The sequence below is a fragment of the Orbicella faveolata genome, unplaced genomic scaffold (assembly GCF_042242905.1).
Source record: "Orbicella faveolata isolate gen_17 unplaced genomic scaffold, um_ofav_v1 contig_34, whole genome shotgun sequence".
NCBI classification, from domain to species: Eukaryota; Metazoa; Cnidaria; class Anthozoa; order Scleractinia; family Merulinidae; genus Orbicella; species Orbicella faveolata.
Window position 1 is genome coordinate 27,672,501 of NW_028301563.1, and position 19,944 is coordinate 27,692,444.

The window sequence follows — 19,944 nt, forward strand, 5'->3', positions numbered from 1 at the left end:
TGACAGTTCTTTAAGGGATTTTTTGAAGGATCTTGCAAAGATCTTTGGTAATCTTTGCTAGGATCCTTAAAGATCCTAGATGAGGATCTTTTTAAGATCTTAATAGGATTCCTTGAAGGATCTTTCAAAGTTTGTTAGACTTTCCAACAGGTATGACTTTAACCTTGTTCAATGTAAGACTGTACATGCACATCAGCTCGTCAGCTGATAATAATTATTAACAACACGTTACAACCATTTATAATAATTATTGTTACAGTTTATCTTTACAAAGACAATCCTGTTTTATTGCTATTTCTATTTGTATTATGTGTTTTACAGTAATTTTAAATCTACTTTTAAGCAAGATAGAAAAAAGTGGGGTATTTTATTTCTGTAATATTTTTTTAATAACATAAAATAGATTAATTTAATCCCATCATAATATGTTCAATTCTTACACCAGTGTTCTTTTATAATACAGTGATAAATTAGACTGTTTTATCTATGTTTTTTGGGTAGCAAGGGTGATGAACTGCTCTTTTGCAAAATAGACATAAGATACATGTAGGCTATGAAGATCCCGTTTTATCTGAGTCAACTTTGACTAATGACAAAATAGCTTTAAAATACACTGTTTTATCCCTAGCTTTTGAGGTTGATTTTATCCATGTCTTTTGCATTACAAATTGTGTAAGAAATAGTCTATTCTAATCTTATTTTATCCCAGGCAAACAAATAGTACTTAACAAATGGCAAAGTACATGTTTGTGAGAAAATATTTTATTTTATTCTGTATTATTTGCCAATTCAAGATTCACTAAATTGTAACACTGTAAAACATGATTTTATGGCAGCAACAAAACTACAACAATTAATCTACAAATTCCATGAGCAATGTTCCAACAAGAATAATAATATTTTAAGTTTGATCGTGAAAATCTAGTATGTAAGAAGCTCGAATTGACTATTCATGTTAACAGTCAGTTTTCCTTTAGAAACATACATTACAAAGCAGTTAGTTTACCTTTAGTAATACAGAAGGTTGAATGGGAAAGAGATGACAATGGCATGCCAAAATTAATCTTAAGGTTAAGCTTTAAGCTTCATCTCTTCATCAAGTTTAAAAACTTAATGCTTCTCACAAGTGGATAGTTTTTCAACTCTGTAAGACAAATGATTTCTGCAAATGGTGTCTTAATAATTTCAAGCCAGTGTCTGGCCTCTAAAGTCACTGAAACAGAGTAAAAAGCCGAATTTGAACACGACAGGTACAAGACGCCATCTTGGATTTGAATGTTGATAGGAACCTGGGAGCGAGTCCTATGACCCATGATACAATGCTATGAGAAGGAAGTGCGTTAATTTCAAAGGTTATTCAAACAGAAATGCATCAGGAATGATGTTTATAAGCAACAAAATCTGGTTCTTTTGGCCCTGAAAGAAATTGTAAGTATAAAGAATCACAAGGCTTCTGAATTTAGACTTTAAATGGCGTTTTGATGATCAGCACTGCAATGATATTTATCTCTAAACTTGATCTTGGCATTTTGCTGCAGAAATTGTGAAATGTCTTCCTCCTTGTACAATCATACATCTGTAACTTAACCAAAAACAATTTAAAGCTTCTCATAGAAGTTGATCTGAAATCATGTTTCTATTGTGAGCAGTTGCTTTTAGCTTACATGAAGCCTTCAGAGGTCAACGTACATGTATTTAGCTGATATTAATTACATGTTGCTGTGTGCTTCTCTTCTAGTTATTCACTGGTTATTAAAGCAGAAAAGCGTGGAAGTAATAGATTCAGCAACAGAACTACATGGTTAAAAAGCTAAGTGAAAAACAATTCACAAACATGAGTGATAATAATTTCACTATTTCCATCACAATCTGTACTGTTCCACTCTGTTGGACCTGACAGGAAATGCACTGTAGTCTTGCAGTTCGAAACTTTGAATTTGAAGCTAGACCTTCAAAAATGTCAGTAAGCTTAAATCTGTACGTCACATAAAGAACCCTTCAAATTTAGGAAATAAAATTAATTATGAACAGAAACAAGATGTTCCAGCTGGTCTTTAATCTGATGTGGTCTCCTCCTTAGCTTTGGCTACTGGACAAAATTCTTAGTGATAATTCTTTTAAGAGTGGCTTAATAGAAGGATAATGTTGGTGAGTCACTGAATTTTGGTGCAGTATTATTTTGTTTAAATTGTCATTTACCTCCTACTTTAATATCACTGTTTTTTATACACTGTGTTAAGATACCCAGCTGTCAGAAAGTGTTTTGAAAACACTAGATACCTAGATAAATTAGATACCTAGATAAATTATTATTGATAGAATTTCCACTGCAAAACTAATTCATTTCTTCGTAGAATAGTAGATCTTTCTTTAGAAATGTCAAGCAATTTCAAGTATTATTTTGACTTTGTAGTTTAAGAAATTCTCACCTTTGGGCATACTATAAATTTTGATGTTTTTACACTGAGAAAATAATTCTGGCACTCCGACTCCAGAGTCAACTCTCATAAACTTAAGTCCACACACAGTTGAAGCCCTCTGAGAGTGCTCGCTATTTGTTCAGAAATGCCAAGGGATTCTAAAGAACATTTTGGTTTCATATTGGACGAATCCTCTTAGCCTCAGCATACTATAAAAATCTAGATCTTGACTCACTGGCACAGTTGTTTAGAAAACTAGATCAAATGGGGCTCTCATGTGCTCTATTTTATACATGTAGCTATTTTTTTACTATTTTCCTAAACTTATTCACCTATTATCAGCTATTTTAAACCTGCTTTTGTCCCATTTTTTCATGATCTTTCTGGTCACTGGTTTTAAAATAGACATAGGTTTAATGTGGGGCACCTATGTTAAAAAATTTTTTTCCCTGTTTCATGCCTATGTTAAAGCTATCTTAGGTCTACTGTATGTTACAAGGCTTTTTTTCCTACTTACCCCAATTTTATGCTTCTTTTATGATTAATTTAAGGCTATTTTCTACGTCTTTTATTAAATTCAACTTGTTTCATTCATGCTATTTTAATACTATGTTCTCATCAAGTTGCATAGACATTATTCATTTTGTTAAATTGGTTTCCAATCCGTACTGTACATCGAGAGTTGGTTAAGTATTGTTTTATGTCATGTGAGACATCACAAAATGTAACATTTCACAACTACTTACATGAAGTAAATTCAAAGTTTCATGTCAACCGCCATTATGGATACGAAGCTTTATGCTTCGTTCTTTCTCATATCACTTGATGAAACAGCTTCACAGCTGTAAAAATCAATGAAGCTGCTGGAAAAATAACTTGAAAGGCCTCAAAGATAAGGTAGATGGTTTGTAATGAATAAGATCCATTTGCACTCCATCAAGTGAGACACATAGACATTAGGGTGCTGAGACTACACAGTACAGACTGGAAAATCATTTTTAAGGCTTCTTTTCTAATGTTATGTGTGTCTCTTATGAAAAACTTGAATAATATGAAGAGAATTTAGCTTCAGTCAACTTCTTAACAATTTTGTAAGAATTGTTACACATATAAAATTTATGTTTACAAGTAACATTTTTTTGTTAGCAATGTGGACATAGCCTTTGTTAAAACAGTTACTGTTACTAAGGGCCAGTCCCCGAAATCTGGTGATCATATTGAAAAACATGTTCTGTGACTCCCTACATCTGATAAAAAACTAATGCATGTAATTATTGGAACTGAAAAAGTTGGACAAAGATCTTTGAGGGTATTGCAAGATCTTAACAAGGTCCCTGAAGATCTGAGCAAGATCCTTGCCAATGTTTTTGTGGATCTTGCAAAATTCCCTATCAAGATCCTCAAAGATCCTGGTCAAGATTTCCAAGGGTCTTTAAGGATCTTCAAGGATCTTCAAAATTCTTGCCAGGATCTTCAAAGTTCTTGCCAAGATTTTGAAGGATCCTTAAGGATCTTCAAAGATCTTCAAAGTTCTTGCAAAGATCTTTAAAGATCTTGCAAAAGTCTTCAAAGATCTTGAAAAAAACTGAAGATCTTTCAAAGATCTTGAAGGATCTTAACAAGAACTTTGAAGATCCTTAGAGATCCTTCAAGATCTTGGCAAGATCTTTGATGATCTTCAAAAGGTACTGCCGAGATCTTTGAAGATCTTGCAAAGATCTTGTCAAGAACTTTGAAGATCCTTGAGGATCCTTAAGGATCCTTCAAGATCCTTGGCAAGATCTTTGAAGATCCTGGCAAGAAGTTTTAAGATCCTTGAAGATCCTTTAGGGTCCTTAAAGATCTTAACCAGGATCTTTAAAGATCTTGATGAAGATCCTTGCAAAGATCCTCAAGAAGACCCTCAAGGATCCTTGAAGATCCTTGAAAGATTTTCACCAGGGACACTCAGATGAAAACCAAGCTAAAAACATTATTATAAATAAAAAGTTAAAACAATAACTGTTGTTAAATTCACTAAATAACAGACTGCTTGATCTAGAGTCCAATCACACTAAACATTAGACTGCTATATTCCCATCATTTAGTAATAATTATTATATAAAAGTAGAAAATCAGATATTTACCATTAATGTAACAAAACTGCTCAGCCAAGTCTTGGCGGTGTACAAGTCTATGTTTTAAAGCACCACACAATGCTTCATAGGTTGCAGCAGAACCTTTTTCTTGTTTCCAGTGCTTCAACATATAGTATCCCTTTTCAGACGGTTGGTCGTGAGCTTGAGCTATTTCCAGGAGCTTTGTATCAGTGATATCTAGGCGGCGCCCAAGCTTTTTCCAGTTTTCTACAATTTTGTCACCCAATTCTTCTAATTCTTCATCTGTGGGTGTGCCATCCTTAACTAGAGAGAGAAATAATTGTTTACAGATAACTGTTGTTGTTGTTGTTGTTACTCAGAAAATAATTTTAATAATAGATTCCTATATGAAAGTGCCTATGAAGTAAAAAATACTTCCTGCTTATTTGAAAGGATTTTTAAAATAAAAAAAGAACTGCGTTTTCCTTTTTGGAATAGCTTTTTTCATTTTAGAGATATTCACGTTTTTGCATTATGCAAATGAGGAAAGTGATGACGTCATAGGTGGTTCCTCTAAAACAGCACAACACTCAATCTAAAACTCTAAAAATATTAAAGCAGTGTTCTTCAAACTTGGCACCAGCAATGTACATCACAAAAGAAACAGAATGACTCCTACTATGCTGTTGCCATGGCAACACTCTTGGCTCCAGTCTCTTTCTCTGAAAAACCAAATATCCCCGTTTGCAACCTTTTAAAGTGGGACAGAGGGTCTTGCTCGGAACACACATGGTTCCCATATTGTCTTAACTCTCCCCATTAGATTGGTTGGAGTGGATGATCCTTGTTTAAGATAAAATCTGGGAATTTTAGTTTTAATTAAAACAGAACCAGCAGCATAACTGTTGTCATGGCAATGGCACAACAGGTGTCATTATGTCTCTTTTGTGATGTACATTTCTGATGCCAAGTTTAATGAATACTGCTTTAATATTTCTAGAGTTATTCTCGATTGAGTGTTGTGGAACCACTTATGACGTCATCACTTTCCTTACAAAAATGTAAATATCTCTAAAACGAGAAAAGATATTCCAAAAAGGAAAATGCCACTCTTCTTTGCTTTGAAAAGCCTTTCAAATAAGCAGCAATTATTTTTTACTTCATAGGCACTTTTAAAAGTATTCTATGACATTTCTTCCAAGTTAAAAAAAAACACTAAAGAGGTTCAGCACCAGCTTAAATTAATGAAAAACTAGGTACAAAGGGTAAAAAGTAGGGTAACCTCTTATTCACTTGCAAAACTATGTACTGATGATGTCATCCCAGTGGTAACAGGTCAATTATAAATAAGTGTCAACTCCCTGGTCATGCTGTTCAGACAAATATTGCAGCAAAATAATGAAATATATTAAAAACCCCAACTGGCAGGAGGTAGACCAGTTTGCTACAATATGTTATGAGTGTAGCCAAGGTTTTGCAAGTAAAACAAGATTTACCAGTATTATAAACTCATCACCAATTGATAAGGTAATGGGTAAGGTGCCTGAGGGATGGTGGAGCCGAGATACGAGTCTCAAGCAGAGCACATACAGCTGTAGGTATCCATGGCAACCCTGAGTGGCAACCACCAGGTACTACCACACTGACAGAGTCGGTGGAGATACAGTACTTACCACCACATATACTAACCATCACCAGCAAATTAGGGAGAGAGGGAAGGGAGCAAAAACGCACTTAAAGTGTGAATGGCACTTGAGGCAAACTGCTTGTTCTTACTCAGCCGGCAAGCAAAACATGTAAGCCATTGGAAAACCCCATATGAGACCCTGTGCAGAGCATGGTTGCCCTGAAAGGCCACTGACCAGCATTGGCTCGAGTCAAACTTTACCTTAATTACATTTAGCCACATTAAATAACAGTAAGAGTTACAATTGTAATGCAGACTCCAGACCGGGGATAAAATGCAGAGTGCAGACTGTAGTCATTTTAAATACATATCGTATTATTTCCATTATTGATTGCTGACCATAAACAGGGTTGTTCAGCCTAATCATAGTAAAAGTCTGCACTCTGATTGGCCAGTGAATACCACTAAGCTTAGCCTGAAAAACAATTCTGTAATCACCTGTTAGCTTGTTTACAGTTAGCTCTCAATGATGGAAATGGTAACACATTTTAGTTAAAAAGTCTACAGTCTGCATTTCACCCTCAGTCTGCATTTTTCCCCTATTCGCAGTCTGCAGTCTGCAATCTGTGTTTCACACTGACCACATTAAATAATAATTTTAACTCTAAATCATTAACGTCTCAAAATTAATTGCTTTAACTGAGGGATAACCCATACTTATAGAGGACACCTACCTACATGTGAAAAAGAAATGAAAAAAACCTCAGAATAATTCTTAAATAATATTGCAGTGGAACCCTGCTTACAGCCAGTCAGTGTAAAGTGCAGACTGCCAACTGCAGTCTGCATTTTACCCCTGGTCAGCAGCCTGAAGTCTGCAGTCCACAGTCTGCGCTTTACACTGACTGCCTTACAGCCACCCTGTTAATACAGCCACCTCATTATTGCGGCCATCTATAATTATTACAGGCATAATCAATCAATAAACCAATAATCGATATCAATTGATATCAACAGCAATCGATGAAAATCAGTGAAGAAAAAATAGTTGTGACTTCAATTGTTATCGATTGCCAATTGTAATCGATAATGATTGATTCATCGAATGACTGTTATCGATTGTTAACGGAAATTATTTTTGCCCTTTTACAAAGTTACACTGATAAAATGTTTGACAAAATTTGTCTGTAATGGTTTCATCAGAGTCATTTTATCACAGCTTGTGTATCTTTCATAATCATCAACAAAATGATGAGAACAGAAACAACTAAGAGAAACATTTTGGGCTTTACATCTTTCTTTGCCAGTTTAAACCACCAAAAGAAGTTCAGGCTGCAGTAACAGTGTACCATCCTCCAGTCTCATTGTAGTGTTGGTATTATGTAAGATGAAGCAAATAAACAACAGAGTCATTTGTTCTAGTGATTTTGATTATCTGCATTAGGAAACAAATACCAGAATAGATATCAACGTAGGCCAGAAGGAAATATAATATAGTTGCATAGCAGTAATCACTTTGCTACCGTAAATATTGACATGTGAAAGAAGAAACAATTTTCGGGATGCATGTGTTAACACAACTATGAATGGACGATTGCCAAGAATCTGCTTTAGACCCCAGAAGACTGAAATAAAATATAATGCTGAAGATGACTGTCTGTCTTGTGTTGCTCCAGGTATTATTTTGTACAATAACAAAGCCACCTTTGAATAGTCTGGGTGGTTATTGTCAATTTTTTTCCAATCGATTGTTATCAATTTTTGCCAATCCATAGTAATTGATAAAGAAATTTTTCTGTGAGTTCAATTGTTATTTGCTGATTGCAGATATCAATCAATAGCAATCAGCAATTGATATCGATTAATATCAATTGAATCAATTGGTTTCGGATACTGATTTTTATTGATTGACTACGCCAGGTTTATTCAGTCTTAATTTGGCAACCCTGTTAATACAGCCAGATTTTTGTGGCCCATTGGTGACCAGATTAACGAGGTTCCTGGCTACATAATCTTAAGCTAATTAAATTAGGATACGTTGACAAGAGCTACAGAACATGGGGACAAGATATACAAATCTTACTTAAAGTAGTACTTTAATCCTTACTCTTACCTTCATTGGCTTATCACTCGATCCGCTCTTCCCACGTAGATGTCCGCAATCAAATCCAAAGCACACGAACAAACAAACATTATACAATGATATATACTTACCACGTGAAATTTTTTCCATGTCTGTATCACCGACTGGGACATGCAGTTAGGTGGAAGTTCCATTCAAGTCACGTGAACGAATTGAACGTTATTTGTGGACTCTTTCTGAATCATCTTACAGAAAATGCTGTCCTTCTTCGCATGTCAGCGTAAAAGATTGCACACAAAATTACTCTTTCTTACGCGCTGTCGCCGACATAGCGGTGAGTGGTAGATGCACTTCCCAGCTCTCAGATTCCGGCGGACGGTCGCAGACTTTGAATCAAGCCGAGAATCAAGAGATTCACTGGCAAACTGGAAGACCAATGAAACTTAAAATCACCGTAAAACTACTTATGACACTGGTTGAGTCAAAATTCTAAAACCTTAGGTTATTATTCATTACCACTGATCCGAAACAGTTCCATCAACGCTCCAAGCGACGAGAGTAACTGAGTAGCAAGCGTTCCTAAGGGGAGGGGAGAGGGGAAGAGGAGAGAAGTAAAGGAAGTTTTTCTTCTTCTTTCTTCCTCGTCATCTTTGGCCGATTACGAATCACACTTCCTTCTTGCCCTCTTCAGTTATAGACAAAACGTAGACCCCTTTCTGGACCTCCTTCTGGCTTCTTTTCTAGATCCCTTCCTGACCCTACCGGGACTCCGCAATTTTTCTGCCAAAAGAAGGAACAAACTGCGCAGTCTCATTACTCCAATGACGAATCAATCTCGTTCCCAGAGTCTTCGTTCCCCTTGACCAGCGGTCCGAAAACGAGAGCTCTGGGAGCAACCATTTCAGGCATGCGCCATGGATGCAGACTGCGCAGTGAAACTGGATAGGCAGAATCATTAGAATTCGGTTATTTCAAAATGGTTGCTCCCAGAGCTCTCGCTTTCCAACCGCTGGTCAAGGGGAACGAAGACTCTGGGAACGAGATTGATGACGAGTAGTACTGGGGACGAACAGAGGTTTCGTAACCGACAGGTCTCAAAAACCGCTGAGCATGCGCACTCAGTTCCCGCCTTCAAATGTTTCAAAATGGCGGACGACGAATAAGATTTCGCCACGTAATTCAGCCTTTCATCAGGCTGCTCATACATTTATTCAAACTTCCATAATCGGTTGAATTACGCCTTCGACGTTTCTAGTTTGCCTTGGCATTGTGTTTAGTGAGATCGGCGGTCATTTTCTACAAAATATTCACCCTTACCTGGTTCCCCCTTGTGTTAACGTTCGCTACTGGTGGAAGAGAAACTGGACTCTGATTTTCTCGTTTGTTAAGACGGCCCAGTGTTTGTTAAGCTTGAGATTTGGACTACGTTATCGTTGTTTCTTCCGCAAGGAAATATCAAAAATGACTTTTTTTTCGTTTCCATGGTTTTGAGAAAACACTTCCCAAAGGCATTATATGGTTGTAAACCGAAAGGAGCAGCTCAGTGAAGCTCTTTAACGATGAATAATGGCTGGATTAATGGCAATCTGACGGCAAGACCTCGTCCGAGCGGATGCAAAAAGTGACTCTGTGAGTAGAGACAAGTTGTTTTCTCATTAGGCGTTCCTTTCGTGTTAAATACCATCAAGATTGTAATTCCCATCATTTAATCAATGCTCTATTGTAGTGTATTGCACGCCTCTCTTTGTTCATGTGAAATAAAATAGGATTTGTTTAGAATATCAAGATGGAGTTGTAGTCTTTCTTCTCAGCGTCACGGTTAGCTGTCGAATTTTTCCCGCCATTTCAAGGTGCATCCACTTTGAAAAATTTAGCTTACCTAACTCAAAACAAGCAACTGGATTTCTCTTAGATCTTGTTGTACTTTTTGTGGAAATCAATAATATGCGCCAAGGGACAACGGGCCCTTCGAGGCGGTAAAGAAAAGGATTACTCGATCAGATGAAATGAATTAGGGGAGGGTATTTTTTCTGTTCTTTCGGCCAAATGAAAATTCACGGAAAAATATTAAACGAGACAACTTGTTGCTTTCCGCAAAGTTCCGCTGGTGACACCTGATCAGGGAGGTTGACTAAAGTACCCCTAACATTACAGTGTTCGAGAGCCTGGACCACAGCGATTTAGCTTTCTTTAAACCCGAGGATTTGCAACAAACACTTAAGCTTAAGTTAATTCAAGCAGACGCACAGAAGCGAATAGTTTGCAGCAAACATTATATTTCGCCGAAATAGGTAGGTACATAAGCTTATATTCAAGCTTACTTCTCAGAATTAAAAATAATCGTACACTGTAGTAGGATGCAAGGTTGGTAGCATAAGCACTTCACTGGCTTCTGATCAGGGCATTGTAATGGTTTCTTTTGTTTTTGAAGCAATAAAGAAAAATTATCTTGCACCATACAATACCTGCGTTTACTTTACAGAGCATCCCTAAAAAGGGCTTTCCAGCATCAGTACCAAAAGTTTAACATACAGAAAATGCTTTACTAGTTGACACAACTCAACCTAAAAGACTCAACTTATTGATTTTTTAATAAAAACAGAGAGCCAGATTTATAAAGCACTCCTGGGTCAATGTGTGATCCAAGTATTGCTGGAATATAAAACCCAAAAAACAATATTTAGGATTTAAAGTGAAAAAAAAAAATTACTTCATGAATCTGAATGTCAGGAAAAAATGTATCATTCAATGAAAATGTCTGTAAGAAAAAATACCAATCATTATCAAATCTCGTTTCCCCACAGGTATACAGGTATAGCATCAAAATAATTACATCAGACCTTTTAAATCATTCAGCAGAATGCTAACTTAAATGTCGCCAGATTACAACATGAAAGCATACACAATGTAGTTGAGGAGCTTGAACAAGTCAGTGTACTCAATTGTTAATACAGGTAGAAATTAAAGGAGCTCAGTCACGGTATTTTGAGTTATTTTGGCCACATACAAAATTACCTTTAAATGGTAGGAAACCTGAAAATAACAGTTTAATAAGATAGAAAAACACCAAAGACAATGATAAACCATAAAGGAAGAAGGATGGCTAAGGATGGAGCAGATTAACATGGATTACAAACAACGAATTTGAAAAATTGAGGCTAAATTTTTTAATATGTGCAAACCGTGACTGAGCTCCTTTAAAATGTTGTGAACATTTGTAGCAGAACCAGAATTTGGCAAACATGTTCAACAGTTTCACAGAGCACTGACCAAGCTGAAGCACTCTACACAAGCATGGTAAACACCTCTATGATCTGACTGAAATGGAAGCTTTCTGTGATCAGCATTCTGCTGGACTGTTTGGTCACTTGCAAAATACATGTATCTACAGTAGTTCAGAGACAAAATGTTTACTTTGCATTTTATCAGGGACATCTGGCATAACATCTTTTTGTGTTTGTGTGCCTGCTAGAAAAACTCTCCAATCCAGAGGGCAAATGGCTCAAATCTCAAAATGAAAGGAGCCAGTCACAGTTCACTGATGTGTACATGGTTCTTGGGTTCAGCCGCCACCCACAGCCATTACTTAACTATGAAAAGACCTTGGTCGACAGACAAGAAGACAGGAGTACAAAAACAAAATTTGTTTAATAAGGGAGGCAATAAACGTGAGATCACATATTGCTAATAATCATCAACTGGAATTAAATTAGTTAGTCTGAGCCAGCAATTTTTTGGTATTTCCACTCTGTGCCCAACTTAGAGAACAGAAAAATTTGTTGTGGATCATAACAAAATTATTGTCCAATCAATGATCGTAGACAGAAGATGAGTCTACTTTGCATTAATACAAGGAGGTAATACCAATAAGAGTTATGATAGAAGTTTCAGTGTTACTGTATACTCCGAGAGCAGAAATGTACAGTGTTTCACCCAAAATTTGCAGAATAGAAAGTTCACGCTCTTCATCAAGGAAGACATTTTTTTGCATGCCAAGCACTATCTGGTCCACAAGTTCCGTAGCAAGTACCACTTGGCATATGTGCACTGCAGTTGTGGATGTACAAAGTCACAACAAAATGGAAGTAGTTGATTTGGGAGATGATATCACTAAGAGTCACCGCAATGTTCACGTGACCATGGAGGGTGGCACAGTCCGCCCTTGGCAAGGGGCTATTGACGTTCAGCATCTCCTTGGTGTTGTATCCGTTGAAAGAGGAAATTATCACTGCCAAAACTTCCTTCAACATCTCCCTCTGCAATTCAAAGAGTTCAACTGGTCAAATGCTGAAAAAAGTTTTAAGGAATGAAAGTAATCTATGTTTGTAAAATATGCAGTGTGCTTTAAGAATTTAGCAAGACATAGGACATGAAATGGTTTGTGCTGCTAAGGTATGGCACATAATTTTCAGAACCACCTTGAAGTTTTCACAGGGAAAAAGATTGAAATCCTTCACTCTAATTTTAGAAGGTAGCTAGTTTTGTAACTGTGTAGGAAAATCAAATTTTCAAAAGAGGAGGCTTTAGAAGCAATAAATTGCCTCAAAACTGTAACAGAATCATTCAACCTGTGGTAAATTGTTGAAATTAACTCAAGAAAAACTTCAAAAAAAATTGTCAAAATAATTATGGTTAAGAATCTCCTGGTTTTTTCCATTTTCGAATTCTTAAGTAATGAAGACATTGCATGGTCAGGTGCTATGGCCACTGGTATGGAATTTTATTGGAAGGTGGAAACATCACAAACATGTATTGTGAAATGGACATAATATAATGAACTATTATTTTGGAAAGTTGTACAATGTAAGTTATTAATGACCTTCTTAACTGTATGTATACAGAATTCTGCTTACCAATTTCTTATCCTTGACTTTTACTGTATGAGCTGAGGTGTATGCCAATGACAGCTCAGCTTGAAGAAAACAAAAACAGTGGAGATGAAGACGACGATGAACCAGAAGAAAGCTCAAATAGAGAGTCAGAGAATCGAGGGGATGACAAGTTCGATGATCGATTACAGGAAAAAGGTTGATGACATCAAAGCAAGCAAAATTTGCGGAGCGCTTGTGAATTTACATACACTGGTCCCAGAGATTTTTCTTGATTTTTCTCCGCACGAGAGAGCTACGAGAGAGCCGCGAAGTGGTGAAAACACGAGTCGCGAAGCGGCGAGAAAGAAAAACGAGGTTTTTATTTCTCGCCGCTTCGCGAAAAGAAAAATGAAGAAAAACCTCTGGGACCAGGGTAGAATTTAAAAGGAAACGAATCCACCAGAGATCCTTCCATTATATACAAATCCCAAACAGAAACCAATGCAAGGATGTAGCAGAATTTCGCGCCGAATTTGCTGTGCTCCTCTAAGCGCAGGCTAACATCGTCGTTGTCGGCAAACATCAACTGCAATCCATTGATTTTATGCTCATCCTCGACAACCCAGTCTTTCTTCATAAATAACCATTGATAAAAGTGCAAGTATACTGACAAACTGGCCAAGGAAAAAGCACCAACTTGTGGTGAAAAGAGCACAATCAAGCGCAGTTCACACAAACTACCGTTCAATGGCCACTCGATCGCGCTTCCAATCCCCGCAGTAAGTCAGCGGTCAACGTTCTGCGCACGCGTCCTTAAAAAAAGTCCCCAGCCAATCAGCGGTTTTTGAGACCTGTCTTCGTAACCCTTGTCCAGCGGAACGGGAAAACGACCGCTGGACAAGGGTAACGAAGGCTCTGGGAACGAGATTGCGATTCGTTACGAACTTTTGCGGCATTTTGCATTCACTTTGATTTTACAGATACGAAATTGTTTCATCTATAGTGATATCAGAAAGAAAGAAAGAAAGAAAGATGCACGAACTGAAAGTTGACATGAAACTTTGAATTTACGTCATGTAAGTAGCTGCGAGATGTCACATTTTATGACGTCTTACGTGAACAAAACAAAAAACGTAAAACAGGCCCTTTGCAGCTGGGGTCACGTGACCAAAATTTTTCCTAGAAAAATTTTATAATATGGGCTATAATAAAGACTGACAGAAATGGAAAGAGCGCATCGAAAATACGCATATGACCAAGTTTGAGGCCCCAGGAATTAAAGAGTAAGTTTATACGACAGTTTCAATTTTCGGAAAATTTACAGGATTTGTATGTAAAATGTTGCTGGAGAGCAAGGTCTTGCTCTCCATCAACTTTTTCCATACAAATCTTCTTATTCTTTTACAAATTCGGACCGTCATAAAATCTCCTTTAATGATGGGGGCCTCAAACTTGGCCATTTTGATATTTTCGACATGCTTTTTCCATTTCTGCCATTATGAAAAATAGGTCACGTGATGGCTTAGCTGCAAAGGGCCTATTTCGTCTTGGGAGTGCGTAGTACTGACTGGAAACCATTCAGGTCACGTGACTTTGAACCATTCATTCCCAGATCTCTTAACGATGAAGGAAGAGAACTGGGAAAAAGGTTGATTTGTTTGTTATTATTATTATTTGTTTGTTATTATTATTATTATTACTACTATATTTATTCTTTTTTTTTTCCTTTCCTGCAAGGTTTTTTTGTCGAGCTCGCGCGCTCAAGTCCTAGAGCTCCGCCTGCGTGGAAAAGATATTTTTGTCTTTTTCCTCCTGTCTTTTTCCATCCCCTTGAGTTTTGTCTTGTTCGTATCCCCCAAAGAAGGAAGATGATATATCGTTTTTGCGCAAAACTGCGTAGGAATTAACTTGCCCCAGTGTGCGATATTTTACGCTTTCAGTGTTTTGGGTATCCCGAAAAATTAGGGATTTGGGTATTGGGTTGCTCAAAATTTGGGAATACTAAGCATTGCCAGTTTCCAATCTTGTCCCTAGGGCCCAAGGCCCAAGAGTTTTTGGACAGCGCTGACCGATACCCGATGCTCTGGACAAAAGCCAGCACCATTCCGGCTGTTGACACGTACTAAAATGGGAAACAAATCTTGACTGCTCCGTCATAATTATATTGCATAAAACAAAAAACGAAAACAAAAAGCTAACAAAACAAAACAAAAAAAGACCGCGAGAAGTAGTTTTGTTATTAATGTAATAATTGATCATAATTAAAGTGGCCGAACACAATTTTCGCGCGCGCTCTTACTAGTGCGATTCAGAGCGCGCACAAGGATTACACACACACAAAAAAACATGGCGTCGATGCAGCAATCATTTTATTTGCTCAATGCCCTCGCTATCAGAGCTACTTTTCTTCACGATTGAACACAGTGTATTGATGGTTTAGGCTTTTGGTGGAGAGATTTTTAGAAAACATAAGGATGCAACAAACCCAGCAATTCTCAATTTTTTTTGGTTACCGAAAGAACTCAACTCATTACAATTTCACGAAATTTGGCCAGAAAATACTTTTGCAAATAAGTAGCTGGAGTATTGAGAAACATTTAAATTTAACAAAGTTGGCAGAATTATCCGGCTAAATCTTCACGTAAAATACATCGCTCCTTTCATTCTGTCGCTGACTTGAACGGCTTTTGCAGGCTTCTCCAAATCTACAGTATCACCGCCCCTAAAAAGTTGAACACGACAACAATTAAAACAAACAAACAAACAAGGCCATGAGAGTAGAAAACTTGACGACAATCTTGCCACAAAAAAAACTACCTTCCATTTCCACCATTGGTCACATGGTGTCTAGCTCGGAATGCTACCAAATGTGCATAATAGGCAGGGGCTGGCATGGAGACACTGCGAGTGCACCGTGCATATACGTGACACAGCTGATAAGTGAGCTCTTGCAGATCGTCTGCTGTAAAGGCATTATCGTCGTACAAAACGTGATAGTGTGTAGGGCGGCTTGTTCCCTGAGGAGAAATCAGTAACCATGGTAAAATTGTTATTTTACAGCCTGCAAAGTCTGAGGCAAGGTAAATATCTTGTCTAAATCAAAGATTACAGTTACGTAATACATAAGCTGATGTTTAACAAAACTGACAAGAGGAGAAGGGCTGTGGAAGGAGAGGGGAATTATCTGAAAAGTTAAAAAAAATAAGAACATTTTATATTACCAATAAGCAGCGTGGTCAGCTGAAAATAAGTTCATAAGCAAAGGCAAGGAAAGGAGGAAATGACCTGATTGACTGCTTCTAAACAGACATGTACAAGCAGGTGGGGTGTGTATAGAGGAGACAGATAAATAGACAGACAGACAGACAGACAGACAGGCAGACAGCCAAGCAGGTAGGCAGGCAGACAGACTGACAGACGTAATGAATGATTGGTTGATAAAAGAGCGCCAGGGGTCCATAAAAACAAGTTTTAAAGTGGTTCCCTTTTAGATGATCGAGATCAACCTCGTTCCTAGGGTCTCCCGGCCCTCTCTTACTCCAGGGGTCGGTGAGATGCGAGACCCTGGGAATGAGGTTGGATCGAGATCAGGACCTGTGATTCAAGATAACTCGGATCATGGTGCATCAAAGGAAACAATTCACCAGTTCATTTGATACACTACGATTTTAGTGATCTTGGATTACAAATCCTACTGATCCAAATCTTCCAAAAGGAACGTACAGTATCCTGAGATTGGTTTAACTTTAGGGTTTAAGTCCAATATGCTATTTTACAATAATTTTTTTAAAACAAGAAAGTAACTTGTTCATCACAACCCAATGTAAGGCAACTTGGAGTTTCTCACTGAGTTAAAGTAGCAAAAAAACTTTCCCAAATGTTACACAGTATCAAATTACCTGGATTCCAAAGTGGCTGCACAGATAAAAGTCAAACTCATATGGGTGTGTTATACCACTATCCACTGTGGTGCCTGGAGGTACATTCTGAGCTTTGCCTGAGGCATCTCGTTTGTCTTCACAGAATAGTCTCGTGTGATGCCGCTTCTGAACCACAACAAATGTAATTTTGGGGCGATATTCCTTTTCCAGCATCATACAGGTCTCCTGAACAGCACGCACTTCATGAACAAGAACTTGGTCAAACTGACCCTCGCTGACTCCATCACGATAGAAAATGATCTTGGACGGCTTTAGCTTCCTGTTGGCTATGTAGAACTCGATAAGAAGCTCTTTCACCATGACTGTCAGATCTTTAATAATTTCCTGAGCACCTCCTGACTTCTCGTGTCTCTGCGCTCGAACCCGTGCGCAGTATTTAGTTGCATCTTTATCCATACTGGCGACAACAGCAGCGATAGATGGAATCCCATTTTCAGTAGGTGAGTTACATCAGCACCAAAGATGATGACAGGTTCTCTAAACACTGGTGACTTCTTTGACGGATCAATAACATGATTGATTCCACCTAGTTTGGAGTTAATCTTCAAAGAGATATTGGCACAGAGTTGAGGTTTCGCTTGTTTCACCAGTTTTGACTGAACGCACTGGGTTGGAATTCCAATCACATTGTCGCCCACTCGTTTTATCTCTGAGTATAGATCTTTAGATTTCTCTGGCAAAACAGCCATGATAAGCTGTAGTTCGGGGGGGTCTGCTGCCCATTTGCAAAACAGTCTTTCCACCTAATCAAATGAACAAGTAAAAACTTCAGTCTTTCAGCACTGGGTGGTTGTCAATACAAATACAAGCCACTTATAACTGTACAGTCCGCCATGCTGGAGGAGCCTTTTGACGGCTTTGCTATGTGTTTTCCTTCTTGAGGGCAGGCACTGAAACTGGTTTCGATTTCTTTTGGTTTTGTTTTGTTTTTGTTTCGGTTATATCTCGCTTTTTCTGAACGCCAGGTTTAAAATGAGGATGCTTGTTCATTTGAAGTGGTTTTTGTCAGTCTTGTCGAATTGACTTTGACAAAAGCCACTGAAAACCTTTGTACATACAATAACACTTTAAGGAAACATTCCCTGTCCACTGGGTACAGACGCCATTTGCTGACAAAACTGTCTCAGATGACCGTCATTACACCAACGGGGAGGCGCAAAACAAACTAAAGCCCAGGTTTGAATGCGAGCTCCCACGTGGAGTGATTTGTTTCGCATGTCCCACGCACCATCCCGTGGAACTAGTGGCTGGTCTTGAGGACCAAGGTTGAGCGTAGGTGCAGGAAGGACTCGACCATCCACCTTGATCATGTCAGTGCTGACTGAAGTCTTAAACTCCTCCTTTAAGTACTTACTACTAGCTCTCATCATCTCTTGGGCCTAGAGTACGAGATAAACCTGACGTTTAAGAATGTTATCGCTCATTGTCACATTAGTAGCTCCTTTGCTGTTGTCATTAGGACTTGTCCTGCACCACTTCAGTTGAAACCTTCTTTTTACAAACTGTGCCCATTCTTGCTTAAAGATTTTCCACGATTTTTTGGCCGTATCAAGTCACGTGACCTAATTTACATAAGTTCGACAGGTCAAAAATAATCAGTTTAGGAGATGTATTTGTCTACCAAAAGTTTATATTGTTATGAACAAAGCCTCAGAAGGTAGACCACCCCCTACCTTTTTTGAGGAATATAACTGCTGACCCATGCCTTAATTTACCTGAGTGTACGAGGTGTTTTTAATAGATAAATTCTCGATTTCGGCATTAATAACTTGCGTCATCGATGAGGAGACTGTGCATCAACTTGCTTTCCCTCGCTTTTCCTGTTAGTTCTGCCCTGCGATTTCCCGCGCTATAACCTTCAGGAATTTCTCCTATTTTCCGTGCGTTTCCGGGTCAGTTGTTTCGTCTTTCTCCCATTCTTCCTACTTGCAAACGGCAAGTTCCCTTGCACAATCCTTGTTCGTCCCCGTGAGGAGGCCCCGAACATTCCCTATGTGTTCCCTGCCGCCCTGGGAGACTCTCCTCCGTAAATGTCAGGGATGCTTGTCGTCTCGCTTAGTGGTGTAAGTCAAGGATTTTATTCTGACTTCGCGTGCCCTGGACGTAACGTTCTTAGGAGGGGGTGCTCTACTAAGAAATTGCATAACTGACTGGTGCGGTAAACAAATTTTAAAAGCAAATACGAAGAAGTCTTTATTTCAGGGAGGAGTGAGCACCCCCTGCACCCTCCCCTTAGATGCCCCCCTGCGTCAAAATATCTTTTAGGGTGCACTCGTAGATAAAATTAGATAAGCGCTGTCTTTGCTGTTCGCTGGTCTAACTCATTTGTTACATTCCTCTCGCGGAGGTCTTTTCCTGAAAAGCGGCCAGCACAAAAAAAAAAAAAAAACTTCGGGGATGAGGGTGGGTGAACTACTTCTCGATTTTTCTCGCTCGGGGGAGACACAGGGAGATCAAGACGAAATTAGTAGGCGTTCTCGTACACTCTCAAACGGAAGTCTTCGATTTAATGTTTCTTTCAAGCCCTAGCTAGTTCCATTTAATTAATTGCGGTATTTCTCGGTGGCTTTGTACTTTCGAGGATGGCATTTCCTGCACTGTATTATTCCATATACGATCAAACATAGATATAATGGCAAAAAACCGATTCATTATTCATGATTAGTATTGCCCGGATCAAGTGAAAGATAACTACAAGTAACCCAGAGCCAACACTAAACGTAACTTTATAGCAAAATGTTAACTGTTAACGAAATCCCGGTTAAAAAAAAGTAGGGACAAAAGACACACTGCGTTGACTAACAACACATCCCTACTGCGCTCGATTTTCGCGTCATTAGGGCGCGCAAATGAGCGCGTGTACTTACACAACAAAAGAGATCTCCCTCAAGCTAAGCTCGACGGCGAAATAAATGCTGCATGTTTTCTCTTAAACGAACACGGGGACCTATTGTTTCGTTTGTTTTTTTTTTTTTTGTTTGTTT

General features: G+C 38.3%; 2 protein-coding genes and 1 long non-coding RNA gene across 5 annotated transcripts in view; all 3 read right to left on the reverse strand.

Moving 5' to 3' along the window:
• Positions 1 to 9,106, reverse strand: part of LOC110055440 (protein argonaute-2-like) — a 36,010-nt gene extending 26,904 nt beyond the window's left edge. The window contains exons 1-3 of one of the 3 annotated variants that reach the window (XM_089270641.1): positions 8,725 to 9,105; positions 8,340 to 8,633; positions 4,547 to 4,822 (exon numbers count right to left, since the gene is read on the reverse strand). In XM_089270641.1, the coding sequence (XP_089126767.1) occupies positions 4,547 to 4,822; positions 8,340 to 8,358 (295 nt within the window). In that variant the 5' untranslated portion in view covers positions 8,359 to 8,633; positions 8,725 to 9,105. Of the gene's footprint in view, positions 1 to 4,546; positions 4,823 to 8,339 lie in introns of all 3 variants that reach the window. The other 2 variants (XM_089270642.1, XM_089270643.1) reach the window with 2 other exon arrangements.
• Positions 9,107 to 11,837: 2,731 nt separating this feature from the next.
• Positions 11,838 to 13,870, reverse strand: LOC149105580 (uncharacterized). Its single transcript, XR_016201169.1, has 2 exons — positions 13,062 to 13,870; positions 11,838 to 12,464 (listed from the first exon to the last, which is right to left on the reverse strand). It is a non-coding gene; the product is annotated as an uncharacterized LOC149105580 (long non-coding RNA).
• A 1,501-nt stretch (positions 13,871 to 15,371) lies between these two features.
• On the reverse strand, positions 15,372 to 17,418 carry LOC149105581 (protein argonaute-2-like). The gene is made up of 3 exons (XM_089270707.1): positions 16,919 to 17,418; positions 15,837 to 16,036; positions 15,372 to 15,741 (listed from the first exon to the last, which is right to left on the reverse strand). The coding sequence occupies exons 1-3, from the start codon at positions 17,354 to 17,356 to the stop codon at positions 15,657 to 15,659; spliced, it is 723 nt and encodes a 240-aa protein (XP_089126833.1). The 5' UTR covers positions 17,357 to 17,418; the 3' UTR covers positions 15,372 to 15,656.
• Between the last annotated feature and the right edge of the window lie 2,526 nt (positions 17,419 to 19,944).

What these genes read in the sequence shown, in the direction of transcription:
- LOC149105581 (XM_089270707.1), bottom strand. Translation starts at nt 17,356, where the DNA reads ATGGATAAAGATGCAACTAAATACTGCGCACGGGTTCGAGCGCAGAGA. An exon ending in GCAGCCACTTTGGAATCCAG is followed by an intron (nt 16,037 to 16,918) that starts GTAATTTGATAC and finishes ATTTCTCCTCAG; the next exon opens with GGAACAAGCCGCCCTACACA. An exon ending in ACCAATGGTGGAAATGGAAG is followed by an intron (nt 15,742 to 15,836) that starts GTAGTTTTTTTT and finishes TCAACTTTTTAG; the next exon opens with GGGCGGTGATACTGTAGATT.